The following is a 25,444-nucleotide window of genomic DNA, read 5'->3' as shown; positions in this document are numbered from 1 at the left end:
CCAGTGTGAATGAAAACGTAGCTAGAACCTGTGCAAAACCACAAAGGCCTTTGTACCCGTACGTCGCACGTGCGCATTGCGGTGCATGCACAGAAATGCAGATTTTTAGCCTGATCACTGCGCTGCGAACAACGGCAGCTAGCGATCAACTCGGAATGACCCCCAATATCATAGCACTGATCCAAAGATTTGAAGGACTAGCTAAATTACAGGAATAATTTTGAACATCCCTTTATCTCATGGCTCCAATGGGAGAACATACCTACGCATACAATACTAGCAAACGCAATCTAATATGAGCAAATTACAAATAATTATATTTGTATGCATATATACATTATATATATATATATATATATATATATATATATAATTCTATACACACATACATAATATATATTAACCTACCAGTATATTTTTGGATTGTGGGAGGAAACCAGAGTACCCGGAGGAAACCCACACACACACAGGGAGAATATACAAACTCCACACATTTAGGCCATGGTGGAAATTGAACCCATGACCTCGGTGCTGTGAGGCAGTAATACTAACCATTACACCATCTGTACTATCAAATATATATAATGAACCCCCTGTGTAATGCTACGGCTCCACCGGAGAAAGAATAGGCGGCACTTCTGACGTTTTTTTAAGTGATATATTATTCGATCGACTTTATTTTTGGATTTCAATTGAATAACATATATCACTTGAAAAAACGTCAGGCGTGCCGCTTATTCTTTCTCTAGTGGAGCCGTAACGTTACACAGGGGATTCGTAGAAACACAGGAAAAACAAAAACACAGGAAAAAATAACTGATTCATCCCCTTTACATTATTTGTCATTTTTGTTCCTTATAGTAATACCCCTTATACTTTATGCCACACACCGCAATGCCCATTATGCTTTATGCCACACACCGCAATGCCCATTATGCTTTATGCCACACACCGCAATGCCCATTACACATTCTGCCACACACCATAATGCCCATTACACATTGTGCCACACACCTTAATGCCCATTCCACATTATGCCTCACATTGTAATGCCTATTACCCATTATGCCACACACTGTAACACCTATTACACGTTATGCCACACATCATAATGCCTATTCAAGAGGCAGGTAGAGGACTGCGTGCTCCAGAGGCTTCATTTTCGGGAACCTGCCGAACCCCACGTGGGTGCTCAGTAGGCTCTAGCGGCAGCAGGTGCGTGAACCAGGCATGCCCCACACTGGCGCCAGGCTATATTAACCGGGTGCATCGCACGTGGGTGCCCCACAGGCTCCATCGGTGGTGGGTTCGGGAACCGGGTGCACCACACATGGGCATCTGGTGGGCTCCAGCGGCGGCGGCTATGGGAACTGTGTACAGTGCACCCCACGTGGGCACCCTGCAGGTTCCAGTGGCGGTGGGTGCGAGAACCGGGTGCACCCCGAGTGGACACATAAGAAGAGTAGCTTCCTTGCTTGTAAAAAGTGCAGCAGGCCTGTACAGTGTCAATGGCTCTGCACACTACTATTCATAAAAAAAAACAACTTTCGAGTCAGTGACGAAGTGCGGGTATGCCATACCGCTGCCACACATACATACACTAGAACCGTAGATAAAGGTATATGTCCACATATGTATAAAAACAAGAAAATATATGTATATATATATTATATACACATATACATACATACATACATATACACACACAGTACATATATATATATATATATATATATTCACATTATACACACACACACACACCAGTGCCAGATTAAGGTCCTAATGGGCCTGGAGCTGAAATTTCTGAAGGGCCTATTATGTGCCACTGCAGGGGGTGCGACCAGCATGGTGGGTGTGTGGCTACTGATATGGGGGTGTGATGAGTGCTATATATATATATATATATATATATATATAATATGTGTATGTATGCATGTGAAAAATAGAAAGCTCTCAGCACTTAAATGCCCAATTATTTCCAACAGCGTCAACACATGCGCTGTACCAGCTTTTATTCCATTAGATGGAGGAGAGGGCACTCACTGGACTTTATCAAATATCAAATGTTTATTGACCAAAACTCATAGCAAAAAGTCAGAGTCAGCATTTTGATTCCTCCGAACATTTGGGGCAGCATCAAAGCACAAGTGCAGCAGATCAGGCAGAGATTACAGCACTGTCTCACAGGCCTTTCTACTTATACCATCAGAACCATGGGTAAAAAAGGCTCCAAACTACATGTGTTCCACCTTGGAATGCCTGGCCTCCCCCGAAGTGATATCAGTTCCACTACCAGTGGTTCCCAAACTTTTTTTAAATCAAGGCGCCCTATGGCATCAGAAAAATTTTTCACGTCGACCCTAGGCCAACAGTTTCTTGTTGAGAAATTTAGAAATAAATATTATATTAAGTAAATTGTGTTTATATGTCATCCTTGGGTTCTATTATGAGGTGAGGGACAAGATTAACTTCTGTCTCTCCAAATATTTTATGATTGACAGCCACCAGCACTGGTTTTGCTTATAACACCACCAATCCAAGGTACCCCTGCAAGAGTCACCCCAGGGTGCCACGGCACACAAGGACAGATGTACTAAGCAGTGAACATAGTGGAGAAGTGAGCCACTGGACAAGTTGCCCATGGTAACCAATCAGCATTGAAGTAACATTTATAATTTGCATACTACTGTATAAATATATACAGAGCAACTGATTGGTTACCATGGCCAACTTCTCCACTGGCTCACTTCCCCACTCTTTTCAATGCTTAGTACATCTTCCCCATACTTTGAAAACCACTGTCCTGTACTGAAGCAACAATATTAACATAAGGTCCAAGCACAACAGAAAACAGAACACTTAAGTCATGTAATTGGTTAGGCAAAGTTCTACCGCTCTGCCTGTAACCTCAGGGTATCACATGAACATCATCTGGTACTGATGCACCAGAACTGTGCATCTCATGCTGGAACAGAAAACTGGATATCTACAGCTACAGTAGCTACTCCCATGGAACGCAAACAATTTCTAATGCAGCTACCAGTTACCAAGTAACATCAGTGCACACGGACTAATAAGGACCAAGGTGGTCATTCCGAGTTGATCGCTCGCTAGCAGGTTTTAGCAGCCGTGCAAATGCATTGTCGCCGCCCACTGGGAGTGTATTTTCGCTTTGCAGAAGTGCGAACGCTTGTGCAGCAGAGCGCCTGCAAAAAATAAGATTTTACTCACCGGTAAATCTATTTCTCGTAGTCCGTAGTGGATGCTGGGAACTCCGAAAGGACCATGGGGAATAGCGGCTCCGCAGGAGACTGGGCACAACTAAAGAAAGCTTTTAGGTCACCTGGTGTGCACTGGCTCCTCCCACTATGACCCTCCTCCAAGCCTCAGTTAGGACACTGTGCCCGGACGAGCTGACATAATAAGGAAGGATTTTGAATCCCGGGTAAGACTCTTACCAGCCACACCAATCACACCGTATAACTCGTGATACCATACCCAGTTTAACAGTATGAAAACAACTGAGCCTCTCAACAGATGGCTCAACAATAACCCTTTAGTTAACAATAACTATGTACAAGTATTGCAGACAATCCGCACTTGGGACGGGCGCCCAGCATCCACTACGGACTACAGAAATAGATTAACCGGTGAGTAAAATCTTATTTTCTCTGACGTCCTAGTGGATGCTGGGAACTCCGAAAGGACCATGGGGATTATACCAAAGCTCCCAAACGGGCGGGAGAGTGCGGATGACTCTGCAGCACCAAATGAGAGAACTCAAGGTCCTCCTCAGCCAGGGTATCAAATTTGTAGAATTTTGCAAACGTGTTTGCCCCTGACCAAGTAGCTGCTCGGCAAAGTTGTAAAGCCGAGACCCCTCGGGCAGCCGCCCAAGATGAGCCCACCTTCCTTGTGGAATGGGCTTTTACTGATTTAGGATGCGGCAGTCCAGCCGCAGAATGCACCAGCTGAATTGTGCTACAAATCCAGCGAGCAATAGTCTGCTTAGAAGCAGGAGCACCCAGCTTGTTGGGTGCATACAGGATAAATAGCGAGTCAGTTTTCCTGACTCTAGCCGTCCTGGAAACATTAATTTTCAAGGCCCTGACTACGTCCAGCAACTTGGAATCCTCCAAGTCCCTAGTAGCCGCAGGCACCACAATAGGTTGGTCAAGTGAAAAGCTGATACCACCTTAGGGAGAAACTGGGGACGAGTCCTCAATTCTGCCCTATCCATATGGAAAATCAGATAAGGGCTTTTACATGACAAAGCCGCCAATTCTGACACACGCCTGGCTGAAGCCAAGGCCAATAACATGACCACTTTCCACGTGAGATATTTTAAATCCACAGTTTTAAGTGGCTCAAACCAATGTGATTTTAAGAAACTCAACACCACGTTGAGATCCCAAGGTGCCACTGGAGGCACAAAAGGGGGCTGAATATGCAGCACTCCCTTAACAAACGTCTGAACTTCCGGTAGTGAAGCTAGTTCTTTCTGGAAGAAAATCGACAGAGCCGAGATCTGTACCTTAATGGAGCCTAATTTCAGGCCCATAGTCACTCCTGCTTGTAGGAAATGCAGAAATCGACCCAGTTGAAATTCCTCTGTTGGGGCCTTTTTGGCCTCACACCAAGCAACATACATCCGCCATATGCGGTGATAATGCTTTGCAGTTACATCTTTCCTGGCTTTAATCAGCGTAGGAATGACTTCCTCCGGAATGCCCTTTTCCTTCAGGATCCGGCGTTCAACCGCCATGCCGTCAAACGCAGCCGCGGTAAGTCTTGGAACAGACAGGGCCCCTGCTGCAGCAGGTCCTGTCTGAGCGGCAGAGGCCATTGGTCCTCTGAGATCATCTCTTGAAGTTCCGGGTACCACGCTCGTCTTGGCCAATCCGGAACCACGAGTATTGTTCTTACTCCTCGTTTTCTTATTATTCTCAGTACCCTTGGTATGAGAGGCAGAGGAGGGAACACATAAACTGACTGGTACACCCACGGTGTCACTAGAGCGTCCACAGCTATCGCCTGAGGGTCCCTTGACCTGGCGCAATATCTCTCTAGTTTTATGTTTAGGCGGGACGCCATCATGTCCACCTGTGGCCTTTCCCAACGGTTTACCAACAGTTGGAAGACTTCTGGATGAAGTCCCCACTCTCCCGGGTGTAGGTCGTGTCCGCTGAGGAAGTCTGCTTCCCAGTTGTCCACTCCCGGAATGAACACTGCTGACAGTGCTAAGACGTGATTTTCCGCCCATCGGAGAATCCTTGTGGCTTCTGCCATCGCCATCCTGCTTCTTGTGCCGCCCTGTCGGTTTACATGGGCGACTGCCGTGATGTTGTCTGATTGGATCAGTACCGGCTGGTTTTGAAGCAGAGGCCTTGCCAGACTTAGGGCATTGTAAATGGCCCTCAGTTCCAGAATATTTAGGTGTAGGGACGACTCCTGACTTGACCAAAGTCCTTGGGAATTTCTTCCCTGTGTGACTGCCCCCCAGCCTCGAAGGCTGGCATCCGTGGTTACCAGGACCCAGTCCTGTATGCCGAATCTGCGGCCCTCTTGAAGATGAGCACTCTGCAGCCACCACAGTAGAGATACCCTGGTCCTTGGAGACAGGGTTATCAGCCGATGCATCTGAAGATGCGATCCCGACCACTTGTCCAAGAGGTCCCACTGAAAGTTTCTTGCATGGAACCTGCCGAATGGAATTTTTCTTCGTAAGAAGCTACCATTTTTCCCAGGACTCGTGTGCAGTGATGCACCGATACCTGTTTTGGTTTCAGGAGGTCTCTGACTAGAGATGACAACTCCTTGGCTTTCTCCTGCGGGAGAAACACTTTTTTCTGTTCTGTGTCCAGAACCATCCCCAGGAACAGTAGGCGTGTGGTAGGAACCAGCTGTGACTTTGGAATGTATAGAATCCATCCGTGCTGTTGTAGCACTTCCCGAGATAGTGCTACTCCGACCAACAACTGCTCCTTGGACCTCGCCTTTATAAGGAGATCGTCCAAGTACGGGATAATTAAAACTTCCTTTCTCGAAGGAGTATAATCATTTCTGCCATTACCTTGGTAAAGACCCTCGGTGCCGTGGACAGTCCAAACGGCAGTGTTTGGAATTGGTAATGGCAATCCTGTACCACAATCTGAGGTACTCCTGGTGAGGATGGTAAATGGGGACATGTAGGTAAGCCTCCTTGATGTCCAGGGATACCATGTAATCCCCCTCCTCCAGGCTTGCAATAATCGCCCTGAGCGATTCCATCTTGAACTTGAATTTTTTTATGTATGTGTTCAAGGATTTCAAATATAAAATGGGTCTCACCGAACCGTCCGGTTTCGGTACCACAAACAGTGTGGAATAGTAACCCCGTCCTTGTTGAAGTAGGGGCACCTTGACTATCACCTGCTGGGAATACAGCTTGTGAATTGCCTCTAGCACAGTCTCCCTGCCTGAGGGAGTTGTCGGCAAGGCAGATTTGAGGAAACGGCGGGGGGGAGACGCCCCGAATTCCAGCTTGTACCCCTGAGATACTACTTGAAGGATCTAGGGATCCACCTGTGAGCGAGCCCACTGATCGCTGAAATTTTTGAGGCGGCCCCCCACCGTACCTGGTTACGCCTGTGGAGCCCCTCCGTCATGCGGTGGACTCAGAGGAAGCGGGGGAAGAATTTTGATTCTGGGAACTGGCTGACTGGGGCAGCTTTTTCCCTCTTCCCTCGTTTTACACGCTTGCATTTCTGAAGCCGAAAGGACTGTACCTGATAATACAGTGCTTTCTGAGGCTGTGAGGAAACCTGAGGTAAAAAATTTTTCTTCCCAGCTGTTGCTGTGGATACGAGGTCCCAGAGACCATCCCCAAACAATTCCTCACCCTTATAAGGCTCTATGTGCTTTTTAAAGTCAGCATCACCTGTCCAGTGTCGGGTCTCTAATAACCTCCTGACCGAATGGACATTGCATTAATTCTGGATGCCAGTCGGCAAAATATCCCTCTGTGCATCCCTCATATATAAGACGACGTCTTATGTTCGCAAAATAGTATCCCTTTTTGACAGGGTTACAGACCACGCTGCAGCAGCACTATCTGCAGGTCTCAGTCTAGTACCTGAGTGTGTAAATACAGACTTCAGGATAGCCTCCTGCTTTTTATCAGCAGGTACCTTCAAAGTGGCCGTATCCTAAGACGGCAGTGCCACCTTTTTTGACAAACGTGTGAGCGCCTTATCCACCCCTAGGGGATATCTCCCAGCGTAACTTATCCTCTGGCGGGAAAGGGTACGCCATCAGTAACTTTTTAGAAATTACCAGTTTCTTATCGGGGGAACCCACGCTTTTTCACACTTCATTCACTCATTTGATGGGGGAACAAAACACTGCCTGCTTTTTCTCCCCAAACATAAAACCCTTTTTTAGTGGTACTTGGGTTAATGTCAGAAATGTGTAACACATTTTTTATTGCCGGGATCATGTAACGGATGTTCGTAGTGGATTGTGTGTATGTCTCAACCTCGTCGACACTGGAGTCAGACTCCGTGTCGACATCTGTGTCTGCCATCTGAGGGAGCGGGCGTTTTTGAGCCCCATGATGGCCTTTGAGACGCCTGGGCAGGCGCGGGCTGAGAAGCCGGCTGTCCCATAGCTGTTACGTCATCCAGCCTTTTATGTAAGGAGTTGACACTGTCGGTTTATACCTTCCACCTATCCATCCACTCTGGTGTCGGCCCCACAGGTGGCGACATCACATTTATCGGCATCTGCTCTGCCATCACATAAGCCTCCTCATCAAACGTGTCGACACAGCCGTACCGACACACCGCACACACACAGGGAATGCTCTGACTGAGGACAGGACCCCACACAGCCCTTTGGGGAGACAGAGAGAGAGTATGCCAGCACACACCAGAGCGCTATATAATTTAGGGATTAACACTATATTGAGTGAATTTTTCCCAATAGCTGCTTGTATATACAATATTGCGCCTAAATTTAGTGCCCCCCCTCTCTTTTTAACCCTTTGAGCCTGAAAACTATAGGGGAGAGCCTGGGGAGCGGTCTTCCAGTTGCACTGTGAAGAGAAAATGGCGCCAGTGTGCTGAGAGAGATAGCTCCGCCCCTTTTTCGCTGACTTTTCTCCCGCTTTTTTATGGATTCTGGCAGGGGTATTTATCACATATATAGCCTCTGGGGCTATATATTGTGATATATATGCCAGCCAAGGTGTTTTTATTGCTGCTCAGGGCGCCCCCCCCCCAGCGCCCTGCACCCTCAGTGACCGGAGTGTGAAGTGTGCATGAGGAGCAATGGCGCACAGCTGCAGTGCTGTGCGCTACCTTGGTGAAGACTGATGTCTTCTGCCGCCGATTTTCCGGACCTCTTCTTGCTTCTGGCTCTGTAAGGGGGACGGCGGCGCGGCTTCGGGACCGAACACCAAGGCCAGTTCCATGCGGTCGATCCCTCTGGAGCTAATGGTGTCCAGTAGCCTAAGAAGCCCAAGCTAGCTGCAAGCAGGTAGGTTCGCTTCTTCTCCCCTTAGTCCCTCGCTGCAGTGAGCCTGTTGTCAGCAGGTCTCACTGTAAAATAAAAAACCTAATTATATACTTTCTTTCTAGAAGCTCAGGAGAGCCCCTAGTGTGCATCCAGCTCGGCCGGGCACAAAATCTAACTGAGGCTTGGAGGAGGGTCATAGTGGGAGGAGCCAGTGCACACCAGGTGACCTAAAAGCTTTCTTTAGTTGTGCCCAGTCTCCTGCGGAGCCGCTATTCCCCATGGTCCTTTCGGAGTTCCCAGCATCCACTAGGACGTCAGAGAAACATTTTGTGCAAAACAAGACCAGCCCTGTACTTACTCTTCATGTGCGTTGATTCTAACGTTGGAGGGACGGCTTTTGACGTCACACACCCGCCCAGCGTTCACCCAGCCACGCCTGCGTTTTCCCTGGCACGCCTGCGTTTTTCTAAGCACTCCCTGAACCGGTCAGTTGCCACCCAGAAACGCCCACTTCATGTCAATCTTCTTGCGGCCCCCAGTGAGAATGAAAACGTAGCTAGAACCTGTGCAAAACCACAAAGGCCTTTGTACCCGTACGTCGCACGTGCGCATTGCGGTGCATGCACAGAAATGCAGATTTTTAGCCTGATCACTGCGCTGCGAACAACGGCAGCTAGCGATCAACTCGGAATGACCCCCAATATCATAGCACTGATCCAAAGATTTGAAGGACTAGCTAAATTACAGGAATAATTTTGAACATCCCTTTATCTCATGGCTCCAATGGGAGAACATACCTACGCATACAATACTAGCAAACGCAATCTAATATGAGCAAATTACAAATAATTATATTTGTATGCATATATACATTATATATATATATATATATATATATATATATATATATAATTCTATACACACATACATAATATATATTAACCTACCAGTATATTTTTGGATTGTGGGAGGAAACCAGAGTACCCGGAGGAAACCCACACACACACAGGGAGAATATACAAACTCCACACATTTAGGCCATGGTGGAAATTGAACCCATGACCTCGGTGCTGTGAGGCAGTAATACTAACCATTACACCATCTGTACTATCAAATATATATAATGAACCCCCTGTGTAATGCTACGGCTCCACCGGAGAAAGAATAGGCGGCACTTCTGACGTTTTTTTAAGTGATATATTATTCGATCGACTTTATTTTTGGATTTCAATTGAATAACATATATCACTTGAAAAAACGTCAGGCGTGCCGCTTATTCTTTCTCTAGTGGAGCCGTAACGTTACACAGGGGATTCGTAGAAACACAGGAAAAACAAAAACACAGGAAAAAATAACTGATTCATCCCCTTTACATTATTTGTCATTTTTGTTCCTTATAGTAATACCCCTTATACTTTATGCCACACACCGCAATGCCCATTATGCTTTATGCCACACACCGCAATGCCCATTATGCTTTATGCCACACACCGCAATGCCCATTACACATTCTGCCACACACCATAATGCCCATTACACATTGTGCCACACACCTTAATGCCCATTCCACATTATGCCTCACATTGTAATGCCTATTACCCATTATGCCACACACTGTAACACCTATTACACGTTATGCCACACATCATAATGCCTATTCAAGAGGCAGGTAGAGGACTGCGTGCTCCAGAGGCTTCATTTTCGGGAACCTGCCGAACCCCACGTGGGTGCTCAGTAGGCTCTAGCGGCAGCAGGTGCGTGAACCAGGCATGCCCCACACTGGCGCCAGGCTATATTAACCGGGTGCATCGCACGTGGGTGCCCCACAGGCTCCATCGGTGGTGGGTTCGGGAACCGGGTGCACCACACATGGGCATCTGGTGGGCTCCAGCGGCGGCGGCTATGGGAACTGTGTACAGTGCACCCCACGTGGGCACCCTGCAGGTTCCAGTGGCGGTGGGTGCGAGAACCGGGTGCACCCCGAGTGGACACATAAGAAGAGTAGCTTCCTTGCTTGTAAAAAGTGCAGCAGGCCTGTACAGTGTCAATGGCTCTGCACACTACTATTCATAAAAAAAAACAACTTTCGAGTCAGTGACGAAGTGCGGGTATGCCATACCGCTGCCACACATACATACACTAGAACCGTAGATAAAGGTATATGTCCACATATGTATAAAAACAAGAAAATATATGTATATATATATTATATACACATATACATACATACATACATATACACACACAGTACATATATATATATATATATATATATTCACATTATACACACACACACACACACATATAGATATATACAGTATACACATATACATGTTTTTATATCCATGTGTGTGTAGTATACATACTGTATGTATGCATGTATATGCACAGTAGACACACACACATATATATATATATATATATATATATACACACACAGTATATATATATATATATATATATATATATATACACACACACATTTTTATATACATGTGAACAGTATATATATATATATATATATATATCCATTTATTCAAGTTAAAGTCTAAGTTATATACTTACATTACTATCAGTGTAGGAGCCAGGCTGACAGCCAGCACCTCCCCTCCCCTCATGATACTCAATCACGCTGTCTCTCAGGCTGCCTTCACGGAGCAGCCCGTTTCTGCTGCTGTTACAGTATGCTGATCAGCCCATGCTGCTGCGCTGCTGCTTCCTTCAGAGCGTGCGCGGCGGTGCTGGGGCAGCATTGTCACGTGCTGACGTCACTGTGTGCGGCGCAGTGAGGCTAGGGCTAGTGAAGCAGCCTCCCATTGCGCCGCCATAAGTATACAGTCTGTGCCGCAAGTGCCGCTGGAGGAGGTGAAGGGGGGTCGCGGCCGGGAGGGGGGGCTTTGGACATACTTGGGATGGCTGCTGTAGTAGGAAAACATGTTTTCCTTTCTACAGCAGCAGCAGAGCAGGTGCTTTGGGCCTATTTTGATGGGGGGCCTGGAGCTGCAGCTCCATCCGCCCCATTGTTAATCCGGCCCTGACACACACACATATAGATATATACAGTATACACATATACATGTTTTTATATCCATGTGTGTGTAGTATACATACTGTATGTATGCATGTATATGCACAGTAGACACACACACATATATATATATATATATATATATATACACACACAGTATATATATATATATATATATATATATATACACACACACATTTTTATATACATGTGAACAGTATATATATATATATATATATATATCCATTTATTCAAGTTAAAGTCTAAGTTATATACTTACATTACTATCAGTGTAGGAGCCAGGCTGACAGCCAGCACCTCCCCTCCCCTCATGATACTCAATCACGCTGTCTCTCAGGCTGCCTTCACGGAGCAGCCCGTTTCTGCTGCTGTTACAGTATGCTGATCAGCCCATGCTGCTGCGCTGCTGCTTCCTTCAGAGCGTGCGCGGCGGTGCTGGGGCAGCATTGTCACGTGCTGACGTCACTGTGTGCGGCGCAGTGAGGCTAGGGCTAGTGAAGCAGCCTCCCATTGCGCCGCCATAAGTATACAGTCTGTGCCGCAAGTGCCGCTGGAGGAGGTGAAGGGGGGTCGCGGCCGGGAGGGGGGGCTTTGGACATACTTGGGATGGCTGCTGTAGTAGGAAAACATGTTTTCCTTTCTACAGCAGCAGCAGAGCAGGTGCTTTGGGCCTATTTTGATGGGGGGCCTGGAGCTGCAGCTCCATCCGCCCCATTGTTAATCCGGCCCTGGGACTACCCACGGAGACACTGCCCCCCGCCCCCAATGGACAAACCAAAGATCCTACCCCAAGTGCCAGCAGGCAGGCACTCACCATCAGAGCCCTGTTGCCTGCTTTTTAGTTATCAGCAGTGCTGCTCTGCTCTCCCGGCCGGCTCCGTCTCATCTCTCCTTACTGCCTAACTGACGCTGGGAGGAGGTGTGGCCGCGGTCCGGGGATGTCTCTGCTGGCTCAGCCATGCCTCCTCCCTGTATCACTTAGGACTCTGGAAATGCGGAGCCGGCCTCCAGAGCAGATGTGGCTGCAGTGCGCAGCACATTGCTGAGAAATAGAAATAGCCAATGGGGCTCAGCATCTAGGTGCAGGAGGAGGACTGGGACCCTGAGAGGGCCTGGGCCCCATAGCAGCCGCACCTCCTGCACCTACTGTAGCTACGCCCTTGGCTACATGTAAACCAGTATTTACTCTGCATGCAAAAAATAAATCAATTTACACTCCTTGCATTGCTCCTGATAAAAAGCTTTTTGTGCTCTGCTCCCAGCTCAGTCAGCCCCATTATACTGTATATTATTTTATGGTTCCATATAAATTATAACACCGCCATTAAAAAATATAATAATTATTAAACTGACTACGTGTGAAATAGTGATGAGCGGGTTCGGTTCCTCGGAATCTGAACCTCCCCGAACTTCACCCATTTTACACGGGTCCAAGGCATATTCGGATACTCCAGTATTGCTCGGTTAACCCGAGCGCGCCCGAACGTCATCATCCCGCTGTCGGATTCTCGCGAGATTCAGATGCTATATAAGGAGCCGCGCGTCGCCGCCATTTTTCACTCATGCATTGGAAATGATAGTGAGAGGACGTGGCTGGCGTCCTCTCACTTTGTTTCAGGGGGCTGCAAATATCTTTATTCTGGGGACCAGCAGTATTATAGGAGTACAGTGCAGAGTTTTGCTGACCAGTGACCACCAGTATTAAACGTTCTCTGCCTGAAAAACGCTCCATATCTGTGCTCAGTGTGCTGCATATATCTGTGCTCACACTGCTTTATTGTGGGGACTGGGGACCACCAGTATTATATAGGAGGAGTACAGTGCAGAGTTTTGCTGACCAGTGACCACCAGTATTATACGTTCTCTGCCTGAAAAAAAGCTCTATATCTGTGCTCAGTGTGCTGCATATATCTGTGCTCACACTGCTTTATGGTGGGGACTGGGGACCACCAGTATTATATAGGATGAGTACAGTGCAGAGTTTTGCTGACCAGTGACCAGTGACCACCAGTATTATACGTTCTCTGCCTGAAAAACGCTCCATATCTGTGCTCAGTGTGCTGCATATATCTGTGCTCACACTGCTTTATTGTGGGGACTGGGGACCAGCAGTATTATATAGGAGGAGTACAGAGCAGAGTTTTGCTGACCAGTGACCACCAGTATTATACGTTCTCTGCCTGAAAAACTCTCCATATCTGTGCTCAGTGTGCTGCATATATCTGTGCTCACACTGCTTTATTGTGGGGACTGGGGACCACCAGTATTATATAGGAGGAGTACAGTGCAGAGTTTTGCTGACCAGTGACCAGTGACCACCAGTATTATACGTTCTCTGCCTGAAAAACGCTCCATATCTGTGCTCAGTGTGCTGCATATATCTGTGCTCACACTGCTTTATTGTGGGGACTGGGGACCAGCAGTATTATATAGGAGGAGTACAGTGCAGAGTTTTGCTGACCAGTGACCACCAGTATTATACGTTCTCTGCCTGAAAAACGCTCCATATCTGTGCTGCATTGTAGTATATAGTAGGAGTACAGTGCATAATTTTGCTGACCACCAGTATATAATATATAGGAGTACGGTACAGAAGGCCACTGCTCTACCTACCTCTGTGTCGTCAAGTATACTATCCATCCATACCTGTGGTGCATTTCAGTTTTGCACAGTTTTCTGACCACCAGTATATACTATATAGCAGTACGGTACAGAAGGCCACTGCTCTACCTACCTCTGTGTCGTCAAGTATACTATCCATCCATACCTGTGGTGCATTTCAGTTTTGCACAGTTTGCTAAACACCAGTATAACTATATATATAGCAGTACGGTACAGTAGTCCACTGCTCTACCTACCTCTGTGTCCTCAAGTATACTATCCATCCATACCTGTGGTGCATTTCAGTTTTGCAGTTTGCTGACCACCAGTATATACTATATAGCAGTACGGTACAGAAGGCCACTGCTCTACCTACCTCTGTGTCGTCAAGTATACTATCCATCCATACCTGTGGTACATTTCAGTTTTGCACAGTTTGCTGACCACCAGTACAACTATATATATAGCAGTACGGTACAGTAGTCCACTGCTCTACCTACCTCTGTGTCGTCAAGTATACTATCCATCCATACCTGTGGTGCATTTCAGTTTTGCACAGTTTGCTGACCACCAGTATATACTATATAGCAGTACGGTACAGAAGGCCACTGCTCTACCTACCTCTGTGTTGTCAAGTATACTATCCATCCATACCTGTGGTGCATTTCAGTTGTGCGCAGTATATATAGTAGTAGGCCATTGCTATTGATATATTACTGGCATATAATTCCACACATTAAAAAATGGAGAACAAAAATGTGGAGGGTAAAATAGGGAAAGATCAAGATCCACTTCTACCTCGTGCTGAAGCTGCTGCCACTAGTCATGGCCGAGACGATTAAATGCCATCAACGTCGTCTGCCAAGGCCGATGCCCAATGTCATAGTAGAGAGCATGTAAAATCCAAAAAAAATAAAGCTCAGTAAAATGACCCAAAAATCTAAATCAAAATCGTCTGAGGAGAAGCGTAAACTTGCCAATGTGCCATTTACGACATGGAGTGGCAAGGAAGGCTGAGGGCCTGGCCTATGTTCATGGCTAGTGGTTCAGCTTCACATGAGGATGGAAGCACTCATCCTCCTGCTAGAAAACTTAAAAGAGTTAAGATGGCAAAAGCACAGCAAAGAACTGTGCATTCTTCTAAATCACAAATCCCCAAGGAGAGTCCAATTGTGTCGGTTGCGATGCCTGACCTTCCCAACACTGGATGGGAAGAGGTTGCGCCTTCCACCATTTGCACGCCCCCTGCAAGTGCTGGAATGAGCACCCGCAGTCCAGTTCCTAATAGTCAAATTGAAGATGTCACTGTTGAAGTACACCAGGATGAGGATATGGGTGTTGCTGGCGCTGGGGAGGAAATTGACAAGGAGGATTCTGATGGTGAGGTGGTTTGTTTAAGTCAGGCACCTCTTTTTTTCTTTGCATCATGTGCTGTTTGGGGACTATTTTTTAAATCTGCCATCCTGTCTGACACTGCAGTGCCACTCCTAGATGGGCCAGGTGTTTGTGTCGGCCACTTGGGTCGCTTAGCTTAGCCATCCAGCGACCTTGGTGCACCTCTTTTTTTTCTTTGCATCATGTGCTGTTTGGGGACTAATTTTTGAAGTGCCATCCTGTCTGACACTGCAGTGCCACTCCTAGATGGGCCAGGTGTTTGTGTCGGCCACTTGGGTCGCTTAGCTTAGTCACACAGCTACCTCATTGCGCCTCTTTTTTTCTTTGCATCATGTGCTGTTTGGGGACTATTTTTTGAAGTGCCATCCTGCCTGACACTGCAGTGCCACTCCTAGATGGGCCAGGTGTTTGTGTCGGCCACTTGGTCGCTTAGCTTAGCCATCCAGCGACCTTGGTGCACCTCTTTTTTTTCTTTGCATCATGTGCTGTTTGGGGACTATTTTTTGAAGTGCCATCCTGTCTGACACTGCAGTGCCACTCCTAGATGGGCCAATTGTTTGTGTCGGCCACTTGGGTCGCTTAGCTTAGTCACACAGCTACCTCATTGTGCCTCTTTTTTTCTTTGCATCATGTGCTGTTTGGGGACTATTTTTTTGAAGTGCCATCCTGCCTGACACTGCAGTGCCACTCCTAGATAGGCCAGGTGTTTGTGTCGGCCACTTGGGTCGCTTAGCTTAGTCATCCAGCGACCTCGGTGCAAATTTTAGGATTAAAAATAATATTGTGAGGTGTGAGGTGTTCAGAATAGACTGGAAATGAGTGTAAATTATGGTTATTGAGGTTAATAATACTATGGGATCAAAATGACTCCCAAATTCTATGATTTAAGCTGTTTTTGAGGGTTTTTTGTAAAAAAACACCCGAATCCAAAACACACCCGAATTCGACAAAAAAATTTCAGGGAGGTTTTGCCAAAACGCGTCCTAATCCAAAACACGGCCGCGGAACCAAATCCAAAACCAAAACACAAAACCCAAAAAATGTCCGGTGCACATCACTAGTGTGAAATAAACACTGAAAATGCCAAAGAACAAAAAGGAAAATATGTTTGTGAGTTATGAGGTCTTTTACAGAGATATGAAGTTAAAGATTAATATGTATTATGTGCTGTAGGTGTGTTTGTCAGGATAGAGAAATTGGTGATGGCAAAAGCTGCTACGGGAGCCTGTTATATGAGATTCAGAAGCTGCATATTGAGGAGGGACCGATGAGGAAACAGCCCGGTGCACTCCGGCTATTTGGTAAGAAACACATTTATAGACTACTGGTCATGGTACTGGATCTATGCTTGTTGTATTTAAGCTACAGAAGAGGATTCTAATGACATAATGGGAACCCACAATACAATTAAGCCTATAAAATGTTAAACACCTGACCTATTTTACTATAAATATTGTATAACTTGCACCAATGAAGGTTGCCTGTGTGTACAATAGGGGCAAACTGTTATCATAATACATATTTATAGATTATAATACTGTATCTACATTATTGAAGTGTTTGTAATACATACATGTTCCTTTTATTCTACAAGTGGAATGTAATTCGTAGTCCCTAGTCCAATTCGATATTACATGTATGGAAAGTAGCTATTTATCAATAGAATCAAAAACAGTACAAATTCTGGGGATGCTACATATGAAAGAATTTGAATGAACGATGACACACTGGGCGATATACAGTATAGTCCATTCAATTGAACGGACAATATATATCAGTAGTGGGTCGACGGGTATGTACACCCAATATGTCTGTCAGTGGCGTATTAACAGAGTTGGATGCCCGTGTGCAACCTCCCCCATCTGGGCCCCCTCCTCTGTAGCCGGCGCCCAGCAGCACAATAGAGTCTGAGCACTAGAGGGTCATAGACTCTATTGCACATGCGCAAATCTCCAGGGAGATACTGAAGAAATGGGTGCAGTGTGCGGTGTGTGCACCTTTAGACTCGGGGCCCTGTGTGCACCTATTATAGATATGCCACTGATGTCTCGTGGATATATCGTGTCGGCCCTGCATTGGCTGCTCTGGTAATTAGTGGGCTAGGTGTGTACCTAGCGTAAAGAAGTAGGGGAAGGTTAAGGCTCCCATCTACTCAAGTGAAAGTTGCTTGACTGTGTCTGTGATACTACGTATTTAGATATCAGTTCAGGCAACCTAGTAACAATCTGCTATATGTGGAGACACTGTATATGTCCAGTCTGTGCTTCTCAGGTCATGGTCAGAGCATATACTTTATATTTGGTCCTATCCAGTGTTGCCAAATAATTTTAATTTGCCATTTTATACAAATTTTCAAAAAACAATAACTTGAAATATAGTTAAACGATTGTTCTGTAACAGGAAAATTCTAATGTTAATAATATATGCTAATATCAAAAATTACATTAGAACGAGCGATTAGATTGATGGTTCCCAAACTCGATGCTGCAAGGCTCTTGCAGGGGTGCTTCGGGTTGGTGGCTCAGGATCATCATCAAATTAAAGTATTTATAGTCAAAGTGATAGGCAAAACCAGTGCTAGTGGCTGCCAATCATAATACATGTAGACAATCAGAAGCACAACTGCCCACCACCACGTAACTGACCCTAAGGATGGCAGGTAGGAGCAGTTTACTTAGTTGAATATTTAAAAAAAAATCTTTCAATAAAAAACTTTTATCCTATGGATACTGGTAAAATAAATGCTGATACTCTACGGTGCCGTGATTAAAGAAAATTTGGAAACCACTGAATTAGATGCATGTTATTGAACTTAGTAACGTCAGTAAAGCAGGCTACACACTATACAATTATCTAACAGATCAGCTGAGAATTTTATGATCGCTGATAAATCTGTCGTAAGCTAGGTACATACTATACAGTTATTGGGCCGATTTGCCAATAATTGGAAGAACGACCAAAGTTATTGTATAGTGTGTACGAACGATTGTGACGGCGTTTCATTGATAATTCAGGAAAATCTTGCCCACACACACGAACGATTAATTTTCCAATCTATTGGCCCAGACCAAAAAGATCTGCCACAATCTCCAGATATTGAGCAGTGTGTGTGCGTTCTCAATAATCTGCCTATATTTCCTATGTATTTCTATTGGCTCTGATTAAATTCGGCAGCAACCATTTGATCCATCTAATTATCAACATATGAACAAAACACCAGAGCAACTTTTCACTAATAAACAGTTTGGACCTTATTCAAGAGTAGTATAGACTTGGCCGCAAGATTTTTTTGTGCGTATGCACCTCTGTTCATTATATGCATCTCTATGTCCAAGGCATTCTGGCCACATTTTGCATTTATGTCCCACTGCGCCAAGGGAATTGGGACGGGAGATGGACAGGGTAAGTAGATGCAGCTAAAGTACAGGAATGGCATGTCACAACAAAATGCGTTCGAGATAGTCCCCAAAAAAGAGTACGACGGGATGCAATGGAATTCTAGTTTGGCTGTAAGTGCGGGATGCCGGACGGACTTTTTTTTAAAGGGGCAATCACTTGCAAGGCATGGTTTTGCCTTGTAAGTGATTGCCTACGTTTTTTTAAAGGGGCAATCAGCCAACATCCAGCCAACACCTCTAGCGATCTCGGACCCCCATTACATCCAGCCGTAAATGTGCCTGGTTGAGGAGGCAAGACTTGGGGTACTCAAACCCTAGTTCAAACTGATGACGATGATGGCGGCTGCTGGCCATGACTGATTCACTGGCCCTGTCTAGTGCTGGGTACACACCTACAGATGTATCTGCAGATCAATTGATCTGCAGATATATCTAAAGCCAGATCGGGCAGTGTGCTGTGCATACACACTACCTGATCCGTCGGGGACTGATGTCATGAACTGGGCGGTGCTGACAGTCACTGTTGGCTGCTGTAGCTTATGTGCGTACACACACAACGACGTACCAATATAGCTAACGATATATTGGCCGTCGGCTGTGCATCAGTGCCAACGCGATATGTCTGTGAACGATGGAGTTCACAGACATATCGCTCGTACACACTGGCTGACTGACCCGCGATATATCTGCCGTTCAAGAGGAAGGCCAATATATCGGCCAGTGTGTACACACCTTTAGACACACCCAGCTATGCAAATATGCTGTGGCTTGATCTCATAGCGGTTTGCAGCTTATTGAATACTGCAAAGTATGTTTCCTAATCTTTTTCGGGAAGGGGAAGGTTTGCCCATGTTTATTAGTGGGGAAAAAGGTTGCAATGTTATCAGGGGCGGATCCAGAAAAAAATTACAGGGGGGGGCACCATAAGGGGCGTGGCTTCATTGGAATGGGCGTGGCTTCGTTGGAATGGGCGTGGTATTGCAGGAAAAGACTACCTTATACCCCAGTTTTGCAACCTGCACGCCCAGACGTTGGCCACCACAGGAAAGAAAAATAATCCTGATTCATGCCCCTTCCATTATTTGTCATTTTTCCTCCTTATAGTAATGCCCAGTATACATTATTCCACATACTGCAATGGCCCTTAGACATTATTCCACACACAATAATGCACATGACACAATGTGCACACACTGTAATGCCCCAGACACATTATGCCACACACCGTAATGCCTGTGACACATTATGACAGGAATCGCAATGCCCGTTATACATTATGCTACACACTGCACTGCCCCTGATACATTATAGCACATACAATGTCTGTGACACATTATGCCACACACTGCAATGACCTTGAGACATTATACCACAATGCCCGTGATATAGTATACCATACACCGTAATGCCTGTGACACATACCGCAATGCCCGTTATACCCTATGCCACACACCGCAATGCCCGTTATATATTATGCCACACTGCAATGACCCTGAGACATTATACCACATACCACAATGCCCGTGATATAGTATACCACACACCGTAATGCCTGACACATTATGACACACACCGCAATGTCCGTGATACATTATGCCACACACTGCAATGACCCTGAGACATTATACCACATATCACAATGCCAGCGATATAGTATACCATACACCGTAATGCCTGTGACACATTATGACACACACCGCAATGTCCGTGATACATTATGCCACACACCGTAATGCCCATTACACATTAAGTCCTACAGTAAGGCTTCTAATTACTTTTCAAATACCTGCTCGTTGCCAGGGGTTTCATGCTCTTGGTTCCATGCACGGTGCCAGGGGTTTTCATGCTCAGGGTGTCATGCTCGTTGCCAGGGGTTTCATGCACTGGGTGTCATGCTCGTTGCCAGGGGTTTCATGCACTGGGTGTCATGCTCGTTGCCAGGGGTTTCATGCACTGGGTGTCATGCTCGTTGCTAGGAGGTAGTCCTTGTTGCTAGGGCTGTGCTCCCAGTGCCACATATGTCCCCAGTGCCAGATATTCCCCCACGGTGCCAGGTACTCACATGCCCCCAGTGCCAAATATAGCCCCCCCCCATGTGCCAGGTACACATATACCCCCAGTGCCAGATATTCCCCGACAGTGCCACATATGCCCCCAGTGCCAGATATCGCCCCCCCCCCAGTGCTATATATGCCCCCAGTGCCACATATGCCCCCCCCAGTGCCACATATGCCCCCAGTGCCAGATATTCCCCCCCCCAGTGCCATATATGCCCCCAGTGCCATATATGTCCCCAGTGCCAGATATTCCCCCCCCCCAGTGCCATATATGCCCCCAGTGCCAAATATGCCCCCAGTGCCATATATGTCCCCAGTGCCAGATATTCTCCCCCCCCCCTCCCTGCCAAATATGCCCCCAGTGCCAGATATTCCCCCCAGTGCGTCCCCCCCCCTTCCTCCGCCGCCGCTGCTCCCCCCGCTCCCCTGCTGTTAGGAGGGACACTGAGGGCACAGCACAGTGCACGCCTCCCTGTGTCCCTCCTGTGTCTCCGGCGGCCGCGGGTCACTGTAATAAAGGAAGTGCTCACGAACGGCACTTCCTTTATGAGACCAGCGGCCGTCGGAGACCCAGGAGGGACACAGGAGAGGCGTGCACTGTGCCCTCCGTGTCCCTCCTAACAGCAGGGGAGGAAACGAGACCGCAGACTGACATGCGGACGCTAGTCCGCATGTCAGTCTGCACTAAAAATGACAGGGGGGGCACGTGCCTTGGTGCCCCCCCCCCTAAATCCGCCACTGAATGTTATATTGGGGAAGATTTATTAAGCCTGGAGAAGGCATAAAGAAGTGATGAAGCGGTGATAAGTGCAAGGTGATAACGCACCAGCCAATCAGCTCATACCTGTCTATTTACATATTGGAGGTGACTGGCTGGTGCGTTATCACCTTGCACATATCACTGTTTTATCACTTCTTTATGCCTTCTCCAGGCTTAATACATCTGTCCCATTGAATCTTGGTTGATTTGAATTCCACAGGTTACAAACTACTTAGGAACCTATTATGTACACTCTCCGGCCATTTACTGTAGTGTGTCTGGATTGTGTATTGTGTTTTTGCCCAGCTTTTGAACTCACGGTGAAGCCACACCTCTTGTCATATTTCTGCCACATCTGCTCCTGCTAGTTGTATAGCGTGGGAGGCGCATTAACTTTCTGTGTGCAGTTGGCCGCATATTGCGTTAGTGGCCAGTTCTGTAAAGATAGCATGCTTGTCTTTTCCCCGGACGTACTTTGTTTCCACTTGGATGCAAATAGCACACCTCCCAACCGTCCTAATTTTGACAGAACATTCTAGCTTTTCGAGGGCTGTCCTGCCGTCCTACCCAAAGGCCGCTGTGGAGCAAGCAAGTGGTGAGTAGAAGATGCCATGCGCATTTGCACAGTGTGTCAACCGTGGGGCCCTGGCTCATGGGCATGGCATTTCCTGTGTGGTCACACCCCTTTGGCATGAGGCCATGCCTTCTAATTTCAGGCATGGAAAGCAAGTTGGAAGGTATGTATTGCGTACAACTCTGAATGAGGGCACAAAGATAAATAGCACTGTCCAAACAGTAGAGAGATCCATGCAAACTGTGGGTAATACTTACTAAAGGTGTTTTCATCTGGTCATTAAGATTTTCTGTTTAACAGAGGACGGATGTGGACTGACATTGCGGAAATATGGTCCTTTCACAGTATTTGTTCCTCTAATGAAAACAATTCCAATGAATGTAAGTATTGAAAATGTATGTAGCATGCCCTTCAATATAGCTTTTCCTAATTGCAAATAAGAAGTTATTTCCAGTTCCATGGAATTTGGTTGATCATTGCGGAGAGCTTAAGCTAACGACACACAGACTGATCTAAGCCCTAAATGACAGAATCACTCGTGCCTACATTAGGATCTGTTAGCACAATATGAACTGCAATTATATTGATTTAACTTGGTATAGTATCAGGTTTATTAAGGGGCAGAAAAGGGCAAAGGGGCACTAGCACTTAGTCCACCAGTACAGTCCTGAATACAGAACCGTAACTAGACATTTTGGTGTTCCATGCCAGAAAGAGAGTTGGCGCCCCCCCCGTTTTCCAATAGGGACATAAGGCACTTGCTTCGTGGGGAAGGGGCATGACAAAATTGATCACAGAGAAAGCGCATGCTATGATACCCCTTCCCACATTATATATATGTGTGTGTGTGTGTGTGTGTGTGTGTGTGTGTAAAACAACTCATGCAGGCAGCACTCCAATATCCTTTTCATATAATGCTCTGGTGCCCTCCTAGGTCTCAGAAAGGGAGGACTAATTGATCTGCACACTAAATATATGAATATGTCTGGTTTGCAAAAACCAGAGACATGAAGGCTCCCCGATTATAATGATTCTATCATATTTGTATTTTCCAGGGGGTGCTACCTAAACAACCATTCATATACATGAGAAAGCGAATGGAAAAGGGTGTTGTACCAGCAAGGTGCACACACAAATATTTAAAATATCACTTTTAATGGTTTTCATTAAAATACCATCTGTCAGATGATCACACAGTAGCAAAATATAGCGGTTAAAATCAATTTCTCAAATTAAATATAGGTGCTTAAAGATAGAAACGTGAAAATGTGAAGAAGAAAAAAGAGAGACTGTCTGCTCCACTCGTCTCCTTATATTATATATTTCTCTATACTAAGGAAATCCAATTTTTCTCAATGTTGCATGTGTTCTGAAATCTATTAGGTGCTGCCTTTATGCATCCAATAAATTATTTATAAAGCTTCAATTCATTATCTATTTGCTGTTATCAATGACTCTGATTGTATTAAATATACATACACGTGTTACTTAATAACTATATATATATATGTATATATATATATATATATATATATATATATATATATGTAAAACAACTCATGAAGTCAGCACTCCAATATCCTTTTCATATAATGCTCTAGGTCCCTCCTAGGTCTCCCTTAGCCCGGGATCCAATATAGCAGAATGGTCAGGTGGACAAATTTCACAGACATAGAGCTTGCTTCAACGTTTCAAGATTGCTTCTTTGCTAATGACGAGATAATAAATCTCGAAACGTTGAAGCAAGTTCTGTGTCTGTGAAATATGTCCGAGTATGTATATATGTATATATATATATTATACACACAAACATTTATAGTAGACAATGCGTGAAAATAGATTTGAACACAAACTCTCTGCAAGCCATATTCATGTACTTAACTTGAGAGCTTGTTGGTATTCGGTTACAATACCCTTTATTAAATAATACATTCCAATACATAGTAATGCCATACCCACGATTCAAACCCATAACCTGTTGCATTCCAGTCAAACACCCTAATCATTGAGCTCATCTGATCCTGGATAAAAAAAACCTATGAGATTTCTAACTATATGAAGCTACTTGCTTTTTGTAAGAAAAATTATTAGCATTTGGTCAAGATTTGAGTCCCGGGTGTGTCAGCATCTTGAAATGAAATAAAGGACAGTGTGACTGAATAACAAAGAGTTCTTAAGTTAAGTTCATGAATGTTGTATAGGTATTAGGAAGGGGTGGGGGAAGGAGACAAGGGTGGTCAGGAGATGCTGGGCTTCAAAAAGGGGAAAGCTACAAGGGAAAGTAATTAAAACAGATAATTGTCAAGTGGCACCAATAGGACCCCTACCCTGCAGCGCTATGTGCAGTTGCACACTCCGCACATATCTAGTTATGGCCCTGGCTGAATACCTAAAACAGCTTCTATATCAGTCTCCTGGTGTTCTAGATGTGTCCTCTATGTTAAAAGAAATGTATCCTCTTTAAAATACAGTTGAAATGTGGGGTGGCCCCGGTACGGCCGCCCCTCCTTTATTCCGGTCCAGCTTGGCACATACAATTTTGTACACAACAATTCAAGTAGGGGAATATGAATTGATCCCTCTCCAAATGGTTTGTGTATGATCAACGTGTAGTGCTATTAGCTCAAAAGGCTGCATATTATAATTAATAAACTTCACATGCATGCACTGTACATATATATGAATGTTGGGATGTAAGAAAGATTTCTAATGTGTTTCCTGCTCACAATAAGAAATCATTTATAACTATATTCCATTTGGAAAGAGATATTGCAGACCTCCATTGATAAGATAGTATAGTTACAACACAGCAAGATATCTTGCTCAAATTTAGTAACATTTGTATCGAGATAACATTCTGGTACTAAGTGCAACATTTAAAAGTAACCATGATCTTTGGCAGGATTGAAGCACAGAATTAATATCTGCACTGGGAATTTTTGTCCATATTAAACAATAGAAGGCTCATATACAATCAGGAGAAAATATTGTTTATAATAACACAATAAGGTTGTTACAGGTTTATGAAGAAATTCATTATTAATCAGGGATTATTATACTAATAACAAAGAATACATACACAGAGATATATATATATATATATATATATATATC

At 45.3% G+C, this 25,444-nt stretch overlaps 1 protein-coding gene and 1 long non-coding RNA gene across 3 annotated transcripts in view; one reads left to right on the top strand and one right to left on the bottom strand.

The window, feature by feature from the left end:
* The window catches only part of LOC134958201 (uncharacterized), a 48,010-nt gene extending 36,548 nt beyond the window's left edge, over nucleotides 1-11,462 (bottom strand). Inside the window, exon 1 of the long non-coding RNA XR_010186905.1 lies at nucleotides 11,062-11,462. This is a non-coding gene — a long non-coding RNA (uncharacterized LOC134958201). The remainder of the gene's footprint in view (nucleotides 1-11,061) is intronic.
* Nucleotides 1-25,444, top strand: part of STAB1 (stabilin 1) — a 605,861-nt gene that overhangs the window by 123,707 nt on the left and 456,710 nt on the right. Inside the window, exons 1-3 of one of the 2 annotated variants that reach the window (XM_063940633.1) lie at nucleotides 12,021-12,104; nucleotides 16,715-16,842; nucleotides 22,631-22,710. In XM_063940633.1, coding sequence (XP_063796703.1) covers nucleotides 16,809-16,842; nucleotides 22,631-22,710 — 114 coding nt within the window. In that variant the 5' untranslated portion in view covers nucleotides 12,021-12,104; nucleotides 16,715-16,808. Of the gene's footprint in view, nucleotides 1-12,020; nucleotides 12,105-16,714; nucleotides 16,843-22,630; nucleotides 22,711-25,444 lie in introns of those variants that run through there. The other variant, XM_063940632.1, reaches the window with a different exon arrangement.

This window comes from Pseudophryne corroboree, chromosome 9 (assembly GCF_028390025.1).
Source record: "Pseudophryne corroboree isolate aPseCor3 chromosome 9, aPseCor3.hap2, whole genome shotgun sequence".
NCBI classification, from domain to species: domain Eukaryota; kingdom Metazoa; phylum Chordata; class Amphibia; order Anura; family Myobatrachidae; genus Pseudophryne; species Pseudophryne corroboree.
Note: the sequence above shows the minus strand (reverse complement) of the source record. Positions and strands in the feature narration are given on the sequence as shown.